Source organism: Ciconia boyciana, chromosome 8, assembly GCF_034638445.1.
Source record: "Ciconia boyciana chromosome 8, ASM3463844v1, whole genome shotgun sequence".
NCBI lineage: Eukaryota > Metazoa > Chordata > Aves > Ciconiiformes > Ciconiidae > Ciconia > Ciconia boyciana.
In genome coordinates, this window is record NC_132941.1 from 22,581,314 (window position 1) to 22,600,594 (window position 19,281).

At 55.3% G+C, this 19,281-nt stretch overlaps 1 protein-coding gene across 1 annotated transcript; it reads left to right on the forward strand.

The window, feature by feature from the left end:
- The first annotated feature begins 6,257 nt into the window (after window positions 1-6,257).
- Window positions 6,258-17,717, forward strand: STRA6 (signaling receptor and transporter of retinol STRA6). Its single transcript, XM_072870981.1, has 17 exons — window positions 6,258-6,382; window positions 8,842-8,920; window positions 9,355-9,440; window positions 9,608-9,747; window positions 9,916-10,082; window positions 10,247-10,372; window positions 11,215-11,282; window positions 11,419-11,495; window positions 12,233-12,294; window positions 12,569-12,749; window positions 13,626-13,701; window positions 13,772-13,905; window positions 15,129-15,246; window positions 15,449-15,550; window positions 16,371-16,534; window positions 17,068-17,205; window positions 17,539-17,717. Exons 1-17 carry the CDS (start codon window positions 6,258-6,260, stop codon window positions 17,715-17,717), a joined length of 2,022 nt encoding a protein of 673 aa, XP_072727082.1.
- The last annotated feature ends 1,564 nt before the right edge of the window (window positions 17,718-19,281 follow it).

A 19,281-nucleotide genomic window follows, 5' to 3' on the forward strand; every position in this document is an offset into this window, starting at 1 on the left:
GGGGATGCCACTGAGCTCCTGGTTCACCCGCACCTTGCACAGCTCTTCCCAGCCTGGTCCCTGCTGCTGCCTGGGAAGAGGGCAGCAAACCTTGGCAAGGTGTATCATGAGAGCCTGGGTGGGAACTGCCCTTCAAAGGCTTCCAGCTCGTTTCCCCAACAGCCATTTTTGAGTTGAAAATGCCAAACTGCTGGAATACCAACTTTTTGCAGAGCATTAGAGTGCCTTGAGATGTTTTTGTAGCAACAAAGCCCTCCACAGCTGTTGTGCATCTTGATAACCATCACTTTGCTAAGATCAGGGTGGACATCACTGGAATATTTTTGTCAGGGGTGGGGGGAGGGAAACCCTGTGACTCTGAATTTGAGCCTCATCCCCTCTCTGCTAGCCCTTTCCCAGTCCCTCAGCTCTCCCAAGAACCACCTTTGGGAACTGACAGCTGCATTTCTGATTTAAAAACAACCCCAGGGAGGGGGAAAAAAGCCTGCAGGTCACTTTGTTCAGCATTGCCACAAGGTTTTGGCTAAAAATTAAGCTAAATCTTCAACCTTGATTACTTTTCCATTTGCTTCGCTTGCTGTCACGTGTGTATTTCTCCAGATTATATTCTTTTTTGTAGCTGCTGTCTCCTGGATTAAGTGTAGCTGGTGGGAAGGATGTGTTGGCCAAGGAGCAGATGCATAAGGGCAGTGTGGCAAAGCTGCCTGTTCCTCCCAGCTGCCTGCACCTACTGGGGCTGGTTACTCCTGCCCTCACTCCTGGGGCAAATCATCCCCCAGTTTGCACCCCAAGATGTTTTGCATCCTTTTCCCACCTCCTCCAGGCTGTTTCCCACTGCTGTGGGACTGTCACTCTGCACCCATGGCACTTGCTGGGTGAGCCCTGGGCAGGATCTTGCCATTGCCATGGGGCTGTGGGGAGGATACTCTCGTGGTAGTGTCCCCAAACCAGGGACACTTGTTCCCAGGCTTGCACCAAACCAAAGCTTCCCTCTTCCCACCCCTCCCAGGTTGCACAGGGCGGGGGCAAAACCAAATAAATCTGTAAGATTTGGGCAAAGGATTGGGCTCAACTGATTTACACCAGCGAGGAGCTGGCCCTTTGATTTACCCCAGGAGGAAGCAGAGATGTTTGCATCCTGTGGGGGGGACGCAGAAGCATCTTGGTCTCTGGGCTTCCCCCTAAATCTCGGCATGGGGGCGTGGAGGGAGCAGCTAAAACCCAGCTGAGCTGTGGAGAGCTGGGGAAGAAGGGGGCTGGGTCGAGCTGCCTCCTCTCCTGAAAAGCTCTGCCTAATCAAAGGGAGAACAGAGCACGGGGTTGGTTGTTTTTAATTTTCTAAACCCCGGGGTGGCCCCCAGCCAAGGCCTCCTGGCGATGGAGGGGATAAAGTTCCCTGAGCCACCGCGAGCCTCCGCTTGCTTGCCGGTGCTCTGAACTTTGCCTTGAAGCTCGCATGGCCGCATCCGTGCTGGGCTCCCATGAGCGGATGCTTTAGACCCTGCTTAGCAAGGCCACGCTTCTCCCGAGACCCCATCAACCCAAGCCTCTGGGTGCCTTGCAAGGAGGTTGCTGGCTGGAAGAAGGTAACTTTTTTTTTGTCTTCTCCCCGTTCCGTCCCCCCCCCCCGCCCTTTTTGTCATCATTTCTTGCAAACTTGGCGTTGTGTGGGAAGCCGGGCTTAACCAACCCACGGAGTTGATTGCTCCAGGTTGTAATTGCGAGCTTCAATCTGCAGCCTGTTTGCTTATGGTGGGGCAAATCCTGCTCTGGGGGTGCAGGAGCCCCCAAAAAATTCAAGCTCTGCCCTTAAGCAGGGATTTCACCTCCCTCTTGGGAAGCAATCCTGGGGGGGCTTTTCCTGGGAGATGCTTGCTCCCCCCTAGCATCAGAAGAGCTGAGATTATGGGGTGCTTTGCCCTGAACCCCCCAGTGCTGCTTTCTGTACTGATGTATTACTTTATCAGCAGGTTTTGGTGCAATCCTGCAAACTCCTGACTTCCCCTTCTCTGGCTTGCGGGGGGGGGCTTCATGTGCAGCAGGTGCTGCTGCCTTTGCTTTGAAATGAAAGGGGGGGCGGGTCAGGAGCCTAAAAATAACCTTAAATAGCCTCCTTGGCTTAAATGTTTAAGCTGCCTTTGCTTTTAAAATGTGAAAGGGGCTTCTCCTTTGGCTTGCTGATGTGTTTATGATCTCTGTGGTGGATTTATTATCTGCAGGCTCCAGCTTTGCAGAGGAAAGGATTTGTGAAGAGCTGGCAAGGCTCCTGGGCTCTCCCTAGGGTGGTGGAGGTCGGGGTGCAGGAGGAATTTGGGGGAGAAGGGGGTTGATTTGGATGAGAACTGGCCTTGCTGTGTCTGAGCTGGGAGGAGGGAGGAAAATGCCATCTGAGCAGGATGGCTGGATGGGATGAAAAACTTCCTCTGGACCTTTCCCTGCCCCAGACAGGGGCTTTCCCGAGGGGATGAGGAGAGCCATGGGCTGGGGTGCAGCGAGTTCACCAGCCTCAGGGTTTCCTGCATGAGCTCACCAGTGCAATGAGTCTGGCGTCCTCAGTCCCCTGGGGCTGAGCCTGTCCCGGGGCGAGAGTGGGCAGTGACTTCCCGGAGCTCCCAGCCTCTGGCTGGATGGTCTGGGGCGTGCATGAGCTCCTCGGCACTTGTGTTTGGGGAACCTGGGGACAGCATGAGATCTTCACACTGGAAAAAGCTCTGCTTTTCCAGAAAGATGATCAAAGCCTTCAAAAAGCTCTGGGCAAGGGCTGGCCAGAGTATCTTTGGTGCTTGGAGGGCTCCAAAGTCACTGGTGGAGGGAAGGGATGAGGCCAACTGTCCCCTCACCCTTCCCAGCTGAACACAAGTGGCTGCAAACCAACCTTTCTCATCTTATTCTGGGACTGGGACACTGAGTTTGGTGGGCTTTGGGGGCTGAAGTCGGCTGGCTTGGCTTGTGCTGACGTGAGACCAGGCTTTGCTTCTCTGAGCATTGGCTGAAGCAGCTTAATCCACCTTTGGGAATGAGCATCTCATGAGCTGGGTCACCAGATCCTCTCTTTGCTGATGTCCTCCAAAGCCATCCCTGTGCAACCTGGCTTGGAAGGCAGCAGCCCAGCAGCGCGGCTCCTGAATGGCAATTGAATTAGAGGAGATCTCGCTTAAACAACTCTTCCCCCCTCCCCGGCCCAAGGGCTCCCTGAACAATTGTGAAATGAGATCTTTATCATTTTTATTAAAAGCTGTACACAAGGCATCACCATTAGGCTGGATGGGAGGAGGGAAGGGGGGGTAATTCCCTTATGGCTCCCCTCTTCTCTTCCCCCCCAGTTTAATTCATAGTGGTGGGATGCAAAAGCTCCCTAGAGAGTGATGGATAGTGGGAAATGAAGAATATGAAGGAGCTTTATTGAACCCATCAATCTCGGACGAGGCTGCTGCGATCAAAGGCCCAGCCTGTTTCGGCAGAGGTTATGCGGAGGAGCAGAGAGATCAGGTTTCGGGGAAACGCAGGGCACAGGGGCTGTGAAGCCGGCAAGCTCCTGGCTCAGCCCCAGCCAGAGGAGCCAGCGCCTGCCGAGCAGGGTGGAGAGCTGTGGCCTTGCCCTGGCTGGGGATGCTGATCCTGATGAGGTTTTGGCACACCTGCCTCTCCTCCTCTGGGACACTAGGATTTGCAGCCTGGGCAGGAACAGGCAGGGTTAACTCTTCCCTGCACTGTGGTGAAGCTGAAGACCCTCATCGCATGCTTCTCACCAGCTGAAATGCCCATCCCCAGTGAGGTCTCTCCAGGGCAATAAGAGACCCATTGGGGTCCAGGCTTGGATGTCCCTGCGTCACACCATCACTAAGCTGGCATTGTGCTGCCATGCTTGCCTGGTGGTGTCCAGCAGATGGGTTGGAGGCTCTGAAGCACATCTTGATTTCTCCAGACCGCTCGTGGATGGTGACCAAGACGTTGCCACTCTGCTTGGTGGACCACAAGAGGGGACTTTCCTCTGGAGGGGGACAGCATCTGTCTCATGAAGATGAGCGGGCTGGGCTGGATGATTTGAAGATCACCTGGTGCTGAGGCAGTGTGGACCCATCTTGGTCCCATACCCAGCCACAGATGGGCAGCAAAGACCTGGGGTCTGGGTGTGCATGATACTCTAAGCAAGGATGTGTTGGAAGGGGACCTAACACACCCCCTGGGGAGCTTGTTGGCTTGGCCTCGTAATGTTGCTGCCCGACATGGATTCAGGCTGCAGCTTGCCTGGCGGGGCTCCCTGACAGCTGTACATACCTCTCGCTGGGCTTTTGTCTCCTTTCCTTCCTGCTTTTCTGGAGCCACCGTGTCCCCGGGCGGCTGAAAATCAGGGCATTGGCAAGGTGGCATCTGCTGGCTTGTTTGGAGGTGCGTCATGGGGCAATGCTGCTGGGCTCGTGGGTAGGTAGATCTTGCTTTCTGCTGGTTGCCGTTCTGTGGGTGACCCCACAGGGAGGTGAGAGGGGAACGGGCAATCCCATGGTGGCTTTTGGAGCTAATTCTTCATCAGAATGCTGCTTGGCAGGGGAAACAGCATCCCTAGAGGGATGCTGCCCCATGGCAGGGCTGGCATGGCTCGCTTTACCTGCCTAAACCCCATCCCCAACTTCCAAGCCCTGCCAGCCTTCGGTGACCTCACGGGAGGTGAAAGGGGCTTGCAGATGTGTGTGTGCACTGCTGCGAACTTTACAGGCTCCTTCTACCTTTTTACGGAGTGCTACATTCCTGGGAGGTGAGGTCAGAGCTGCTTTCCCATGCAGGCAAAACCAAGGGATGGCTGGAGAGTCGATGCCTTGAGGCTAGGATAGGCTCTGGGTGGGTTGAGGATGGGGTCTGGGGTCTGTCTGAGTTGGATGCTTGCCTGGGGCTGGTGGGGTCCATCCTTCCTCTGCTGGAACCTACGCTGGTGGGGAGCGGGATGGTGGTGGCACCCTGACATGGACCAAATGCTGTGGTGGGGGCGACCTGCTTTCTAGCTGAGTTTTGGTCCTCTGGGAAGGGAGGTGAAGGTCCCAGGTGTCATGTCCTGACCTAGAGGGAGTCCCTGGAAGGGACTCAAAACCTGGCTGGGGACATGATATCCAGTCATGATATCCATGATATCCTGACATCCATCAGGCCATGGGGCAGTATGGCCGTGGTGGCAAGTGCCATTTGTCTATCCAGAGACAGGGCTGCCTGCAGGGCCACAGCCCTGATTTGGGGAATCTCTTTGAAGCTGGCATGCTATATCCATCACGGCCCCTGGTGAACACCAGCTGTACAAACAGCAGCCTGGAGCAAAGCTGCTGGCTCAGTCATTCGTCTCCTACCCATCTCCTCAGAACCACCAAGCAGTCCTGGGGGGTTTGGTGATGTCCCCGAGCTGTGGGACGAGGTGTCTGCAGGTCCTGGGCTAGTTCCTGGGGCTTGGAGGCTGTACTGAGCATCGCTGCCTGGCATTTGGGGATGTCTTTGGGGACGTCTTTAGGCACTGCCTTTCCAATAGCAATGGTAGATGAGGCATGTTGCAGCTTGTGTGATGTAGCTCTGAGACAGCAGTGGAGGGTGTGGGGCTGTCTGGGCCAAAGTCATCAAAAAATAATGGGGAGAAGGAGAAACGAGAGCTTGTTGGGTCTGGCACTGCAACAAATCCTTCTTCCTTTTTATTGCTACAAAGAGAGAGGGACTGAGGTTTTCTCCCTGGGGCTGGGGGAGGCTGGATGCTGGGGGGGGCATCTGGTGGCACAGAGGGACAATGGGGACATGGGTCATGGGCTCCCCAGCTGCAGTGAGATCTCATCCCTGCTTTGCCAGCCAGCCCATGCTGCCAAGCCCAAAACTTGACCCTTGCACCGTTTTTCGAGTCATTGGTGTAAAAGCTGTTAAACAACCCAAACAAAGGCTCCGAGTCTATCCGCATCCCATGCGGCGGGCAGGGAGCGGCCGGAGGACAATTAGGTGTGCCCTGAGCGCTTGGGGGGGGTTGAGTGGGTGTCATCCCTTCTTTCTTCCTCTGAGTCCAGATAAAAGCTGGATCCTTGGAGGTACAGCTTGATTTTGACAGCTCCTGGTGTCCCCCCCCCCCCCCCGGCTGCAGGAGTGACCTGAGAAGATAAAGCCTCTTGGCTCAGCACCTCCATCCTTGCATTTCCAAGAGCCCAGGAAGGCACACATTGGGAAAGCCTGGTTGCTTTCTGCCTCCAGCTGCCTCTCACCATCTCTCTCCAGCCTGCCGAGGTAGGAAGGAGACAGCCATGGCAGCCAACAGCTCCGGTGGGATGCATGATGCTCCGCTGGACAACGGCTTTGCCGGCACTGATGACCTCGTTTCTGACTGGTACATCTATGAAACCATGGAGCCGGCTGTGCCACAGGATGAGTAAGTGTCCAGCCTTGCTGGTGGGTGCCACATGTCCCCCTGTCCCTGCTGGGGTCACCCTTGGCAGCTGCCAGCCTCCTGCCCTGCTGCTCTGTCCTCTTTCTGTAGAGCGACGTCCCCTGAGCAGCAGAGCCAGGATTTATTCCAGGGTGAGCAGGAAGTGATTAAAAAGGCTTGTTTTGGCCCCCTAAAAAAGCTTCATTTCTTTAGGGTTCTTCTGGCAAGAGCTGGGGTAAATCCTGCAGCAGGCATCTCTGCTAGTTACACTTCCTTTTGCTTAGCCTTCCCTAAAATGCAAAGTCAAGCACGTGGTGTTAACCTGCTGCCCTGACCCTTCTGAAGCCCCCAGAGCCTTTGCTGGCCTAGAGAGGGCTGCTCTGGCTCCATGCTTCTGGGTTTGAAGACATCCTCACGACACAGCCTTGCAAATCAGTCCCCTGCCTTGATCCCACCCCAGCTCTCCACAAGCAGCTGTGCAGATTTTGGCTAGGGGTAAAGAGAGTTGGCAGCACACCCCAATCTACTGGCAGGGAGGCAGGGCTGGGATGCTCGGCCGGGTCCCTGCATGGCACCGTGACCCTGAACAGGTTTCCTACCTGCAAAATAGGGCTGAGCATGCCTGGGCTTGCATGGATGCCTTTCCCGCCCCCCCTCCCCCAAACTGGTGTATCAGTGGGTCTTGTAAAGCCTATTCCCTCTCCATCCGTGATGATCCGCTCTTTAACTGACCGTACTCCCAAGAGCAGTGCTGTTTGCCCCGAGGATGGGACCCCAGGGCCCAGCCTCGCAGCAAGGACCCAGCATTTCATGCCCTCCTAGCTGAGTGCCCTTCCCAAGGACAACAGAATTGCTATAGGGAGGGGAAACTGAGGCACGGAGCAGTGGGGCAATTTATCCAAGGTGTCCCACAAGGCTTGAAGCTGGGCATCCCAAGGCCCATCTATCAGCATCTATTGTCCCTCTGTTGACTTAGTCCTCTGTGGGTGGGTTTTACACCACTAAGTTGGCTGATACCTAATCCTGAAGGCAAGCAGGAGGAGATCCCAGCGGTAACCAGCCCAAAGGGTTCCTCCTCGTCCTTAATCTTCTGCATTGTGAAAGAGCCTTTGAAATCTCCTTGCCCAGCCCTGGTTTCCCCAGGCAAAGCTCCACCTGCATGACCCACATCTCTGCTGGAAACCTTTGGGGTATTTTCTGGGTGTCCTCCTTTGCAGCAAGCCATGGTCAGTGAAGGGATGGAGGCAGCACCGGCGGGGTTGCCCATCTGACAGCTCCTGGATGCTCTGGATTTAGATGCTGAAGCCCTGGTGATACCAAAAAGGGTTTTGGTATCCTGTGCTCTCAATCTTGTGGGTGGATGCCCTGGATTTCCAAAGCCTGGATATTTTTGGACAGCAGGAATTTTCTGGTCTATCCAAGGCCAGCCATTGGCAGAGAAAAAAAGGCAGAAATCAGAGCTTTGCTAATGGCAGCTGGTCCTGTAAAGCCTTTTCTGGCAGGTTGCTGACAGCCTTGGACATATGATGCCTGAGAAATCCTAATTTTGCTATTGGACCCTTCCCTGCAGCCTTGCTTATGGGAGTTCTGTAGCTGGTCTCCTGTCTCTGCCCTCCCCACTGGCACGGCAGGGTTTGGGAGGGCACGAGGGCTTGTGTGGGTTCCCCCCTGAGAGTTACGAGGCTCAGGGGGTTCAGCTCCCCAGCACAGGGGTTTGCTGCCCAGTGCTGGGTGAAGGTGGCTGGGGAGGATCGTGCCTGGCCTTGGGGAGAGGAGGAGGGCTGCAGCAAAGCAGAGATTAAGGGATGTAATGGAGGCCAGAGGGTGAATAAATAAAGCAAAGCCTGGCACGCCTGCCGGGCTGGCCTTGGCCGGCTGGGGGATGCGGCTCTGGGACCCCATCCCACACGCACCTACCCTGGGCAGCCATTGCCTCCACCATCTCCCAAGCTCTGGGGCTGGTCCTTCTCCCATGGGAAAGGCATTGAAACACCCTACAAGGGGTCTTCAGCCTCCCAGCTGGCATTTAATAAGTGCAGTGCCTTAGGCAGCAAGGAGAACTGCTGCTTTGCAGGCTGCATCCCTTGAAAAGACAGAGCCAGAATGGATATGGGTGTAAAAGAGGTAAAGGGGGGCTTCATCCTGCCTTGCTGATCTCCTGTTCAGCCTTGGTGTCCCTGTACGTGCAGGGAGGTCGCCCAGCCCCTGTGGGAATCGGCTTGGGAATCCGATAACTCCTGGGTGTTATCTCACTTGATCATAAAGTCATCTCGTGAGGGTGACTTCATCCCTGGTTATTGAAGGTTGTGTAACCCAGCTCTTCAAAGGTTTGCCCCTTCTCAGCATCAGACTGAAACATCCCCTGCCGCCGTGTACGTGGGCATTACCACAGTATCTTTGCTTTGCCCTTTTGGGACTAAATACAACCACGTATTATTTTTTTTTTCCCTCCCTCTTTCTAGCATGTTTCCCAGAGTAATCCCAGACTGCGACCCTACTATTTCTCCCAAACTATATCACATCTGCATGGCACCCATCTCCGTAAGTACCTGCCAAGTCCCATGGGGTGGGTTATCTGCCCCGACATTGTATTTGCTGTCCCCCAGCTTGGGTCATGCCCATCTATTCCCAAATAGCAGGTCTGGGCTCTTCAGCTTGTGCTGGAGCAAGATTAGAGCTGGGATGCTCTAACAAGGGATTTGTACATCTCCAGACTTTGTTTTGTGCCTGTAGTCAATGGAAGGCTTTGATTTATTTTTATTTTTTCCCAGCATGGTACCTCTGAGGCATTTAGAGCCCATAACTCATCAGAGCAGGTTGTGAAGCACCTGTCCCTGCTGCAACCATGGCTGGATTTAGGGTGTTGGGTGGAGATGGTGTCTCTGTGGAGGTTCCCATCACATAGCAGCAACCTCCTCCTCCAGACCCCACCTCCCCCCATGTATTTATTGCTCCCTCAATTGGGTTTCTGGCAGCTGGCTGTGCTCGTGGGCTTGTCCTTGCTGGTGAAACGCAGGCGTCTCCACCGGAGCTGCTGGAACGGCATCCCAGGACTGCTCAGGTACCCTGGCCCTGCACCCCGGTCCCCAGGGTCCCTGTCACCCTGCAGCCAAGCAGGCGGAGGGATGCTGAGGTGCAGCATGGGATAAACTAGCTCTGGAGCCAGAGGATGGTGGGGACAAGGTGCCCATGATCTGTCATCAGGCTCATTCCTTCCTTGGCTTGCAGCCCAGCCAACTTTCTGGAGGAGGAAGGCAACCGAGGGCTGGTGGCTGCAGTGTTCGGCATCCTGTTCTCCTCCCTGTGTGTGCTGGTCTTGGACAGGGACCCTCTGCCACTCATCGCCCACTCCTCCCAGAGCACCCGGGGTAAGGCGAGCACCCTCCTGGCCTATGGGCACCACATTCCTCCCCACCCAGGAGGTGTGCACCTTTGGGTGGCAACCTGAGCAGCCTGTTCACCCTGGCCCATACTGAGAGCGCTGCCTTTTCTTGCCTGTTTTGCTCTCCCTCCTGTTTTCCCACCATCCCATCTAGAGTACTGGAAGATCCTGGCTTTGCTCTACTACCCTGCCTTCTACTACCCCCTGATTGCCTGTGCCACTGTCCGGCACAGGGTCAGCTACCTTGTGGGCTGCCTGCTTTCCTGGTGCCACTGCGTGGTCCACATCTGGCAGAAGGTGGATTGTCCCCAGTCACCGAAGGTACATGTCCCACCACCTGGGAAGGGACCAAGGAGGCTGGAGTGGCCCAGGGTTGGAGGTGGCTTTCTCACCACCTCCTTGAAGTGACATTAAGGTGTTACCTGCCCAGGACCAGACCCCCAGGCTGGGGTGGACTCATATGTGACAGCTCTGCTTCTCCCCAGATATACAGGTACTACTCCATGCTGTCTTATGTCCCCATCATCCTCTGCCTTGTGCTCTTAAGCCTTTGGTATCCAGCGCTGCTCATCAGGAGCTTCACTGGGCAGGAGGAGATCTTGGATAAGGAGGTAATGAAAATCCACAGGGTGACTCGGGCAGTGGTAGCATGGGAGAACCCCTTGACGAACCTGCATGGTTTTGGGTACTCTCCTGCCCTGCAGCCCATCTGTCTGCCTGGGGAACCGGGAGAACTGCGGTGCTCCCAGGGCATGTGTTCCCCACTTTGCTCCAGCACCGGGAGCTGTCTCCCCTCCATCCCTCTGACGGCACAGGTCATGGCTCTGTTTATCTCGCTGGATTTGAAGAGGGAGTGAAAAATCCATCTTTGGAATAAACTTCTTAGTACAAGAGGCTTAAGGCATCAATGCGTCCCATTCAGACCGGGACTGGAGTTGCCTTGTTTTCCCGGTAGGCTGGATAATCCCTGGTCCTTTGGGAAATGCTGGGCTTTGTTGGAAAGAGAGGAGGAAAAACCTACTTCAAAAAAAAGCCATCAGCCCAAGTGTGGACTGAAGTGACCCCCAGGCACTTGCTGGGAGCTGGCTGGTGGGAGTGAGGGTTTTCGGCTGTCCTACCAGTGTGCCTGGTTTTGGTCTGCTTTGTTGATGGGAACAAGGCAGATTTATTTCCACCTTTGCGGTGCCGGAAGATTTGCTGCCAGCATCACTCCAACGTGTTTGTTATCCAGACGAGGGCTGGGAGCCCATCACCCGCATCCCATATGGAGGGTGCTGTGGGGCCATAGTGCTAGCGATGGGTGGGTGGATGGGGGTAGCAGAGCAAGGAGATGGCTGCTGGGTGGGATGCAGATGCTCTGGCCCCCCAAAAGGCGGAGTCACTCCTCCCTGCCCCGAATGCCTGAGCATGTCCCTGTGCTCAAATCAGGCAACTTATTACTGCTTTCCTTAAGGTTACAGGGAGAGGTTATTACAAGAAGTACCTAAAAGCTGTGCTGTCCAAACGCCCTCAGAAGGGGAGGTAAGGACGACACCTTCCTGTAGCTCTGCCTGATCAGCGAGTGCTTGTGCCAGCCCTGCCTGACTGCCTGCAATGGGGTCAGAGAGGGTCCCTGCTCCTAAGGGACATGCTTTTCACTCTCTCCTTCCTCCTCCAGCTCCACAAAGATAGAAGAGAGCCTCCTATCAAGGGTCCAGACGTATTTACGCTCCTACATCTACGCTCCTGAGGAAGGTAGGCTGCGGGCAGGCATGGGCTGCGCTCTTGGCTGCAGCAGCAGCTCAGCAGACAGGCTGCCTCCCCCTCCCTGGAGGAGAGCAAATGCCTTTCTTGGCTCCTTCCCCAAAGCATCTGTGCCGCGGCAGCTGCCGCCCGCCCCACATACGATGCCTCGGCTTTGCGCAAACTGTTGCAGTTTGGGATGGGGAGTTGGACTGCCCCCACCATGGGGGCATGGGTAGGCTGAGGCAGTGAGGTTCAGGCATGGATTGTGCTGATATTGCAGCCTGATGCTTGGTAAGGCTACAATAAGGGAATAAAACCTATAAGTGGATAAAATCCCTAACAGCCCAGGAATAGGGAACTATTCCTTGTCCCCTCTGCCCATGCAAGAAGCAGGGGCTGTCCTGGGAGGTGGCACCTCAAGGGACATGGCTCCCCACGCAGCAGGCACCCAGCTGCTGGGGCTCGGCACTGCAGGTGCACGAGGTTTTGTGGGCTTGTGGGAAAGGAGGATCAACAGGAAGGAAATCCATCTAGCCAAAGTACAGAGAAACTGCTGCCAGCTATACATCCTTGCAGGATTTCCCTGGGGAAATCGCAATTAATATTTGACCGCCCTGTTCCACTGCTCTCCCCCAGGCATTTCTTTTGCCTGCTGGGTTGGGTGGACCTGCAGCCTGCTCCACTTTTCCCCTGTGATCCCACGTCCCAGCTCCTCTCTGATACACCCCTCTGATTCTGCCTTACAGGTTTCCGGATCCCGCTGAAGCTTGTCCTGTCCATAACCACAGCCGTGATCGCTGTCTACCAGGTGATGCTGATGGTTAAATGCCAAGCAGAGCCCTCTCCCTGCCTTCTTGGCTGTGTCCTCTTGAGGCAGAGGAGCCCAGAGGTCATTGCCATGCCACAGTTTTGGCTACAGGGATGGTATTAGCATGCCTCCAGTTATTACCGTCCCTCAGCTGAGCCGCAGCAACTGGCCATGTGCTTCCAGGGATCAGCTGACCTTAAGTCTTTAAGCTAAGGCAATAGCTCAGCAGTGGGATACCATGACCTGGGGCTCACATGGCACCGCTCCCTCGCAGGTCGCCCTGCTGCTCCTGGTAGCCGTCGTCCCCACCATCCAGATTGTGCGGGCGGGGATGACGAAGGACATCGTGGTGTTGTTGGTCCAGTTTGGCTTGGTGCCCTCGGAGAGCCCGGCTGTCCCAGGTGACATGGAGAAGGAGCTCAACACTGTCAAGTACTACCTATGGTCACTGGAAGGTGGGTTCCCAGCCAGGTCCTGCATTCATAGGTGATTTTTGGAGGATTTCAGAACTTATCAGAGAGATTTCTAACCCAGAGGATGGTCCAGGAAACCAGTTGGTGATGGGGCAGCTTCCAGGGGGACTTTAAAACAGCTGCTGAAGCTGCAGCCATGCAGACATGAAAGGTGGCCACGTGAGCCTGGTGCCGTGCCAGGCATCTCTGAGTGGCTGCTGTGTGCCAAGACGGTGAGGCAGGGAGAGCCGGCAGCGCCGCGCTGCAGATGCTGCCCTTCGGCTGCAGGCTTTGATATGTGCTGGAATCGAGCAGATGGCCCCCGGAAAAAGCCCTGGATGGGGGGGTGCAGGGAAGGCAGGGGTTCCCCCCTCCCTCCACAGCACTACCTTGGGGTACCACGAGCCAAGGCGGGCCCTTTTTATGGCTTTTCCAGAGTCACCAAGACCCTCTCATCCTCTTTGTTTTTCTGACATCTCCATCTCTCCTTCCCCCCTCTTGCTTTCCCCCCAGCATCCCCTTTTCTGAGAGCATCTTCCTAGACTTTCTTCATAGCACTGCCTGCTTATCGTGGCTTGCTCACTGATTTTTCCAGCACTGAGCTAGCCTAACTGCTTGTATTTCCCCTGGCTGCTTGGCTTTTCCCTTCCTTTTCACTGTCTCACCAGCTCATGTCCACCTGGGAGATGGAAAAGGGTCTCCCTGTATCACAAAGTGGGTAGGGAGGAAAAGTGAGGCACAGAGCCCCGCCAGGGAGTACATCCATGCAGCCCCATAATTCAGGCCCTGCAATGCTCCTGAGATACACTTTACAACAAAATCCTGTTGCTGGGGCTGGCCACAGCCCTGACCCAGCCGTCTCCCCCTGCTCCTCCGCAGTCTGCTACATCTGCTCGCTCGTGTTGTGCTGCCTGCTGACCTGTGCCATGCTCCTGAGGACACTGGTGATGCACAGGTATGGTGTCCTCACTCCTCTGGCCTTGACCTTGTCACGGAGCCAGGATGCAGCTGGTCTCTCTCCCCAGGAACAACCTGAAGGCGCTGTACCAAGGGGCCGTGCTGGATGTTTTCTACAAAGCCCATATCCTCCGCCCGTCCCGACAAGCCGTTGTCTGCTGGATGAGCTTTGCCAGCTTCCAGACGGCTTTTGCCTGCCTGGGTAAAGGGTGCTGGGAGGCAGGAGGGGGCAGATGGGTAGCGGACCCCCACCTTGCACAGCCTACCCTGGGTTTAAGCATCTCTTCTCCCTTTCTTGCCCCATTTTGCAAAGGGATGACTGCAAGGCTTTTGTTCCTCTTTCCCTAAACACAATCTGTCCTTCTGCAGGGAGGACCATGCTGAACACCAAATGGTAGGGAAGAAGATGGGGGGGGGAAGAGGGGGAAACAATGACTTGTTTTGGCTCAAGCCCAAATATTCTGATCTGAGAAGCTGTCTCAGCATCTCGTGCAAAGGACTGTCTGTCTCCTCCAGTCCTGGTCTTCACATCCTGGGTGTCCCTCACTGCACGGCTTCCCCGGCACAGCCCGGGTCTCCCTGGCTGGGAGAGCTGGCCACCCCATGGATGGGTGGAGGACATCAAAGAGGCTAGAAATCCTCACCCCACCATGGTTTGGAGAAATTTTAAGGCCTCTCTGCCCCATGGGAGGTGACTCTGGGCAGCATCTGCAGTGATGCATGTGCAACACCTAACCATATCGGCATGCCAAGGCTGCGCAGGAGAGTCAAGCTGAGGGTCCAGGGGAGTGATGGAAGGACAAGGGGGTACCACCAGCTCTGTTGGCAACCACCCCTCAGGAAAGGGGACCTATTTTGCAGGCAGATTGCAGAGATCAGTGTGGAGGTAGGAGCTGGGGATCACTAGTCCTTGCACCCCTTTGCCAGTAAGGAGCAGCTTTCCTTTGGCCACCCAGTGCTTGTGCATCTGTGGCAGAGCTGGCTGCATCTCGCCGTACTGCTGTGAATCTACCTCCTGCTTAAAAATCTTGGTTTTCAAGTCATTAAAGCAAAGCAGCAGATGTGAAGCACAAACTCAAGCACAAGGAACCACAGCCGCTGCTGATCTTGGTGTGATTTATGATTAGAAATCAGAGCTTGGGCTGATTTTTATGATGAGGAATCATAGTTGCAGCCCCAAGTGATGGCTCGTCTCGGCGGGGATAATGTGGGGAGTGATAAGAAAGGCTCAACTTGTAATTAAATCCCGTGTGGAGCATTGTGTTCGGAGTGGGGGAGGCAGGTAAGGATCTTTCAGGCTTTTTATGGGATTAAAATGAAAGACATGCTCAGCAACAAGCACGGGTTTGGGGAATAAAAGCAAGAACAAGAACCACTTCTCCATCCTCCCCCACCATGGTTTCTCTCCCTGTGTCTCCCTCCCAGGTCTCCTCATCCAGCAAGTGATTTTCTTCATCTGCTCGGTGGGGTTTACCTTCTTCTTTGTCATCCCACTCCAGTCTGGCAAAAACACGCACTTCTTCAAAATGATTCAGAACATGTGGTGAGTGCTTGCAGCCCTCAGGGAGGGATGGAAGACCCAAGTGGGTGCCATGTCCATGGCTATGGTATGTGTTGGAGTACTCTGTCAAGAGGAGGCTCTATCTTGGGCCCTTTCAACTTTGCTGAAGGTTTCTGCTGTCTGGGATGGTGTCTCATGTTTGGGACCCTCCTGGTGTCCATCCTGCCTCTTCCCTCCCACCCAGGCCTTTCTGGTTGACCCTGGTTGTTGCTGTCATCGTGCAAAATCTGGCAGCTCGCTACCAATTCCTGGAGCAGCATCCCCTCCAAAAGGAGCTCACCAACAGGTATGGGGATTTGGGGGCACTTTGGGGCAGATCTGTCCCTCCCAAGGTCCAGGACCCCAGGACTGTGTTGGGTTTACATGTGCCCCTGATGTCGTGGCATCCTCTGTGCCATGAGCTCAAGGGGAAAAGCCTGTGGGTTTGAGGAGTTTAAGTGGCTCCGTACTCCCAGAGAGGTTTCTTTAGATGCTTTAGAGGGCCATGGTCCACTTACAGCCTTGATTTTGATGTGGTGAAGCTCATGAGGCCTGTGTCCTGCTCCACCACCCCCATTTGCCAGCCTCAGAGGAAGTCCAGATCCCTTAGGATCAGCTGGACTGGTTCAGATACTGTCAGCAGATGTGATCCCTCATTCACACATGGTGTGACTGCCTTATGCTGAAGACCAGGGTGACAGGTGGATCTAGGTGTCCTGCCCTGTTCAGCCAAGGCACTTCCATCACCTCCATCACTTGCCCAGCATTGCGGGGAGGCTGCTGTAGGCTCTTCTGGCCTCCACAGGAGCTGGTGTCCTCCATCCCAAACCACCATACTCATGATTTGTCTGATTTCTAAGCCTTCAAGGATAAATGGAGACCCTATGCGTGCTAGAGGCCAAGTTTTGAAGTCCTGACAGTGCACTAGTCTGTTTCTTCTCCAAGAGCCCTGAAGGGTGTTTGCTTCTCTCCATGGGATGGAGACACCTCAAACAGGGACTATGTCTGCTGGGGAGGGAGAGAAGGGCGGGAGGTTTATTTTGGCGGGAGGTTTATTTTGGCAGGGAAGGGCTGTGCTTCCCGTCTCGTGGTGTTTGTGTTCCTTACTCCTCCTTCTCTACCCGCAGGCGAGCTCTCTACATAGTGACCTACCTGCTCTTCCCCATCAATGTCCTGGTGGGTGTGCTGGCTGGGGTGTGGAGGATGGTAATTTCTGGCCTTTATAATGCTGTCCACTTCTGCCAGCTGGATATCAGCCTGCTGAACCGTGGCGTGGAGACGTTTGACCCCGGTAGGACACTGGGGAGTCCCTCTGCAGCACCTCTGTGAGCATGGGGGCCTGTCTCCCACCATCAGGCTCCTGGGGGATGCAGTCAGGGGCTCCTGCATCACCTGGAGCTGCTGGGACCGAGGGTGGCTTCAGGTCCTCGTACTCTGTGTTCAGAAACAGGCAGGTGGGACAAAAGGAGCAAGTGGCTCCTCCTGATGCCCACTTACTCCTGCTTTTCCATCCATCCCCAAGGGCAGGTGATGCCCTGCTGGGGACCCCTGGCCTTCACCAGTGGCTAGACCCTGCGCACACACAGCAGACCCTCATGTCTCCTGCACTAAAGGCAGCAGGGAGGGGACCTCAGCCCTTTCTCTGCTTTTCTGCTGCAATTTTGGGAGCAGAGCTCATCCTCAGCTCTGAAGGCAGAGCAGCTCTGGCAGGGCAGAGATGGACCCTGGCAAACAGCCCTTCTCTTTGCTCCAGGGCAGCAGGGAGGGGGGAACCATGCAGCCTGGCCCCACCACAGGTGTTTACTGTGGGCTGTGTTCTCCCAGGCTACCACACTTACTGCCACTATCTGAAAATCGAGGTCAGCCAGTCCCACCCGGTGATGAAAGCCTTTTGCTTGCTGCTTCTCCAGCTAGCCAGGACAGAGGGGCCACTGGTGGTCCAGGCCAGCAACGTGGAAGAAGGTGAGACCTTCCCACCACCAACTGGGGGATGCACAGCCATCGCCGTGGGGTGGCATTGGGGTCCCCTCTACGTGTTTGCTGCTCCTCTAGAGATGCTGTTGGTGCCTTGGGGTAAAGGGACCATTGAGGGTTGTAGTTCTGCTGCTCCCTCTGCTTTTACGCCACCTTCTCTGATGTATGACCATCTCCATCCCAGGAGCTGCCCTGTTCCTCTGCCCATGCAAGGGCAGGATGGGGATCGTCTGGTTTCACCCCAGGGTGAAATGGCATCTGGACAGTCCCAGCGTGGGGGAGCTGGGGCTGAAATCATTCCCCGCTCCCGTCTCCTTTCAGGTATCCAGCTGATGCAGCCCAAGAAGGCACTGCCAAGCAGAGCCAGGTTCAAGCAGAGCCGAGCCCGGTGGTGGCTGGCCTACACGCTCCTCAACAACCCCTCTCTGAGAGCTTGCCGGAAAACTGCCCTCTCCGACCCCACAGCCAACGGCACCCAGCTCAGCTCCCCCAAGCCCTGACCTCCAGAGAAGCCCCCCAACCTCTCTCTGCCTCCCATGCACGCTCCTGTCCTGTCCCATCCCTGTCTCCTGTTGACTCTCCTCCTGCACTGGCAGGAGTTTTGGGCACCTCTTGCCCCTCTCCAGCCTCCAGTCTCTCTCCAGTGGTGATGGGGGCTAGTTCTTAGCTCTAGGTCTGTGCTGAGCCACTACCAAGGTCCAGAGGTGAAGGCACAGCCAAGGCCAATAGGTCAGGCTCGGAGGTGACCCAGATGGAGAGGGGTTGATGAGCCAAGCTAAACCCTTCAGGCATGTCAGAAACATCTTCTTAAGAGTCACTCCTGCAATGAGCTCACCAGTTCTCAACAGTTACCTTCCCAACACATGGCAAGGCAGACACAAGTCCCCAGCACCAGGGCAGTAAGGAAAGAGGGAGAAGGTGTGTGTTTGTGTGTGTGGAGGGATCCTCAGCCAGACTGTGCACGAGGAGCTATCTGCATCTCAGCATGGTCTCCCTGTGGAGAAGGTCCCAGCTGCCAACCCCATCCCCAGCTTCCCCCTTTCAGGTCTGATCCTGGCTCTTCTCGGGCACTGTACCTAACCACAGGACTTTTTTTTTTTTTTGCTGCTTTTTCTTTTTCTCCTCCCAATACTGTGAAGGCTGAAATCTGTCTGCTCTGCTCTGGGCCATGAGGTTGCAGAGCTATCTGTTTTCTGCTCCCCATAACTCTTGTCCCCTCAGTGCCTCTTGCTGACACCCCGTTTTGTTTAAAGCCAGCGGTTCCCCAGGGCCAGTGACCCTCCAAGTGAGCTGAGCTTGAATCCATAGAAAGCAGTTTTACACCTTGCTTGGATGTGCTGAGTTGGGGAAGGTTAATAAATCACATACCTCATTCCTATGCTCAGGGTGTGCTTGGTCTCTTGGCCATTCCCGATTAAGCCAGACCTGGCAGGAGGGACATGAGGACCGTTGTAGCCATGTCTCGGGGTGGTGGTTGGGACTGACCTTGCTCAGCAGAGGCTTTGTGATAGATCTGCTTGACCTGGGGGTGATGGGACCAAATCTTTGATCCCCCTCCCCACCTTAGGGAAATTTTAACGCAAAGCTGATCAGTTTGCTTTTCCATCAAAATGTTTGGCCCCAAACCACAGCTCCCATGAAGGATGGGAACTGAAACAGGACATTTTGTGGCTAAAGCACCAAAGGTAGGTGTCCAAGGTGTTGCTGGATCGCCTCTTCCCACCATGTGTCCCTTGAAAATCCTGCCTTTGGTGGCTGGAAGGATGTGCAGCATCAGCCTGCTGTTGCAGCAGGGCTCTTGTTGTACTGGTGGCTCCTTACTCTTCCATCTCAACACCATCGCAAACACCTCAGCCTTGCTAGAGCAGGTGCCTTTGAGACTTTGCAGCCCACCCTGCACGGAGCAGGGCTGCTATGCCATCCCTCTGCTTGATGGGGTCAATGAGGTTTGAGCCCCTTGCCCCAGGGGATCTCCTTGGAGGTGAGCAGACCTGCTCTTTGCAAGCTTTCAAGGACCCCATGCCCTCCTGCTGGGGTGCTTGCAGCACCATCAGTATGGTTTGG

Excerpts from the sequence above, each read along its gene's own strand:
- STRA6 (XM_072870981.1), top strand. The coding sequence starts at position 6,258 with ATGGCAGCCAACAGCTCCGGTGGGATGCATGATGCTCCGCTGGACAAC. Across the intron at positions 10,083-10,246 it reads ATTGTCCCCAGTCACCGAAG|ATATACAGGTACTACTCCAT; the intron begins GTACATGTCCCA and ends GCTTCTCCCCAG. Across the intron at positions 13,906-15,128 it reads GACGGCTTTTGCCTGCCTGG|GTCTCCTCATCCAGCAAGTG; the intron begins GTAAAGGGTGCT and ends TCTCCCTCCCAG.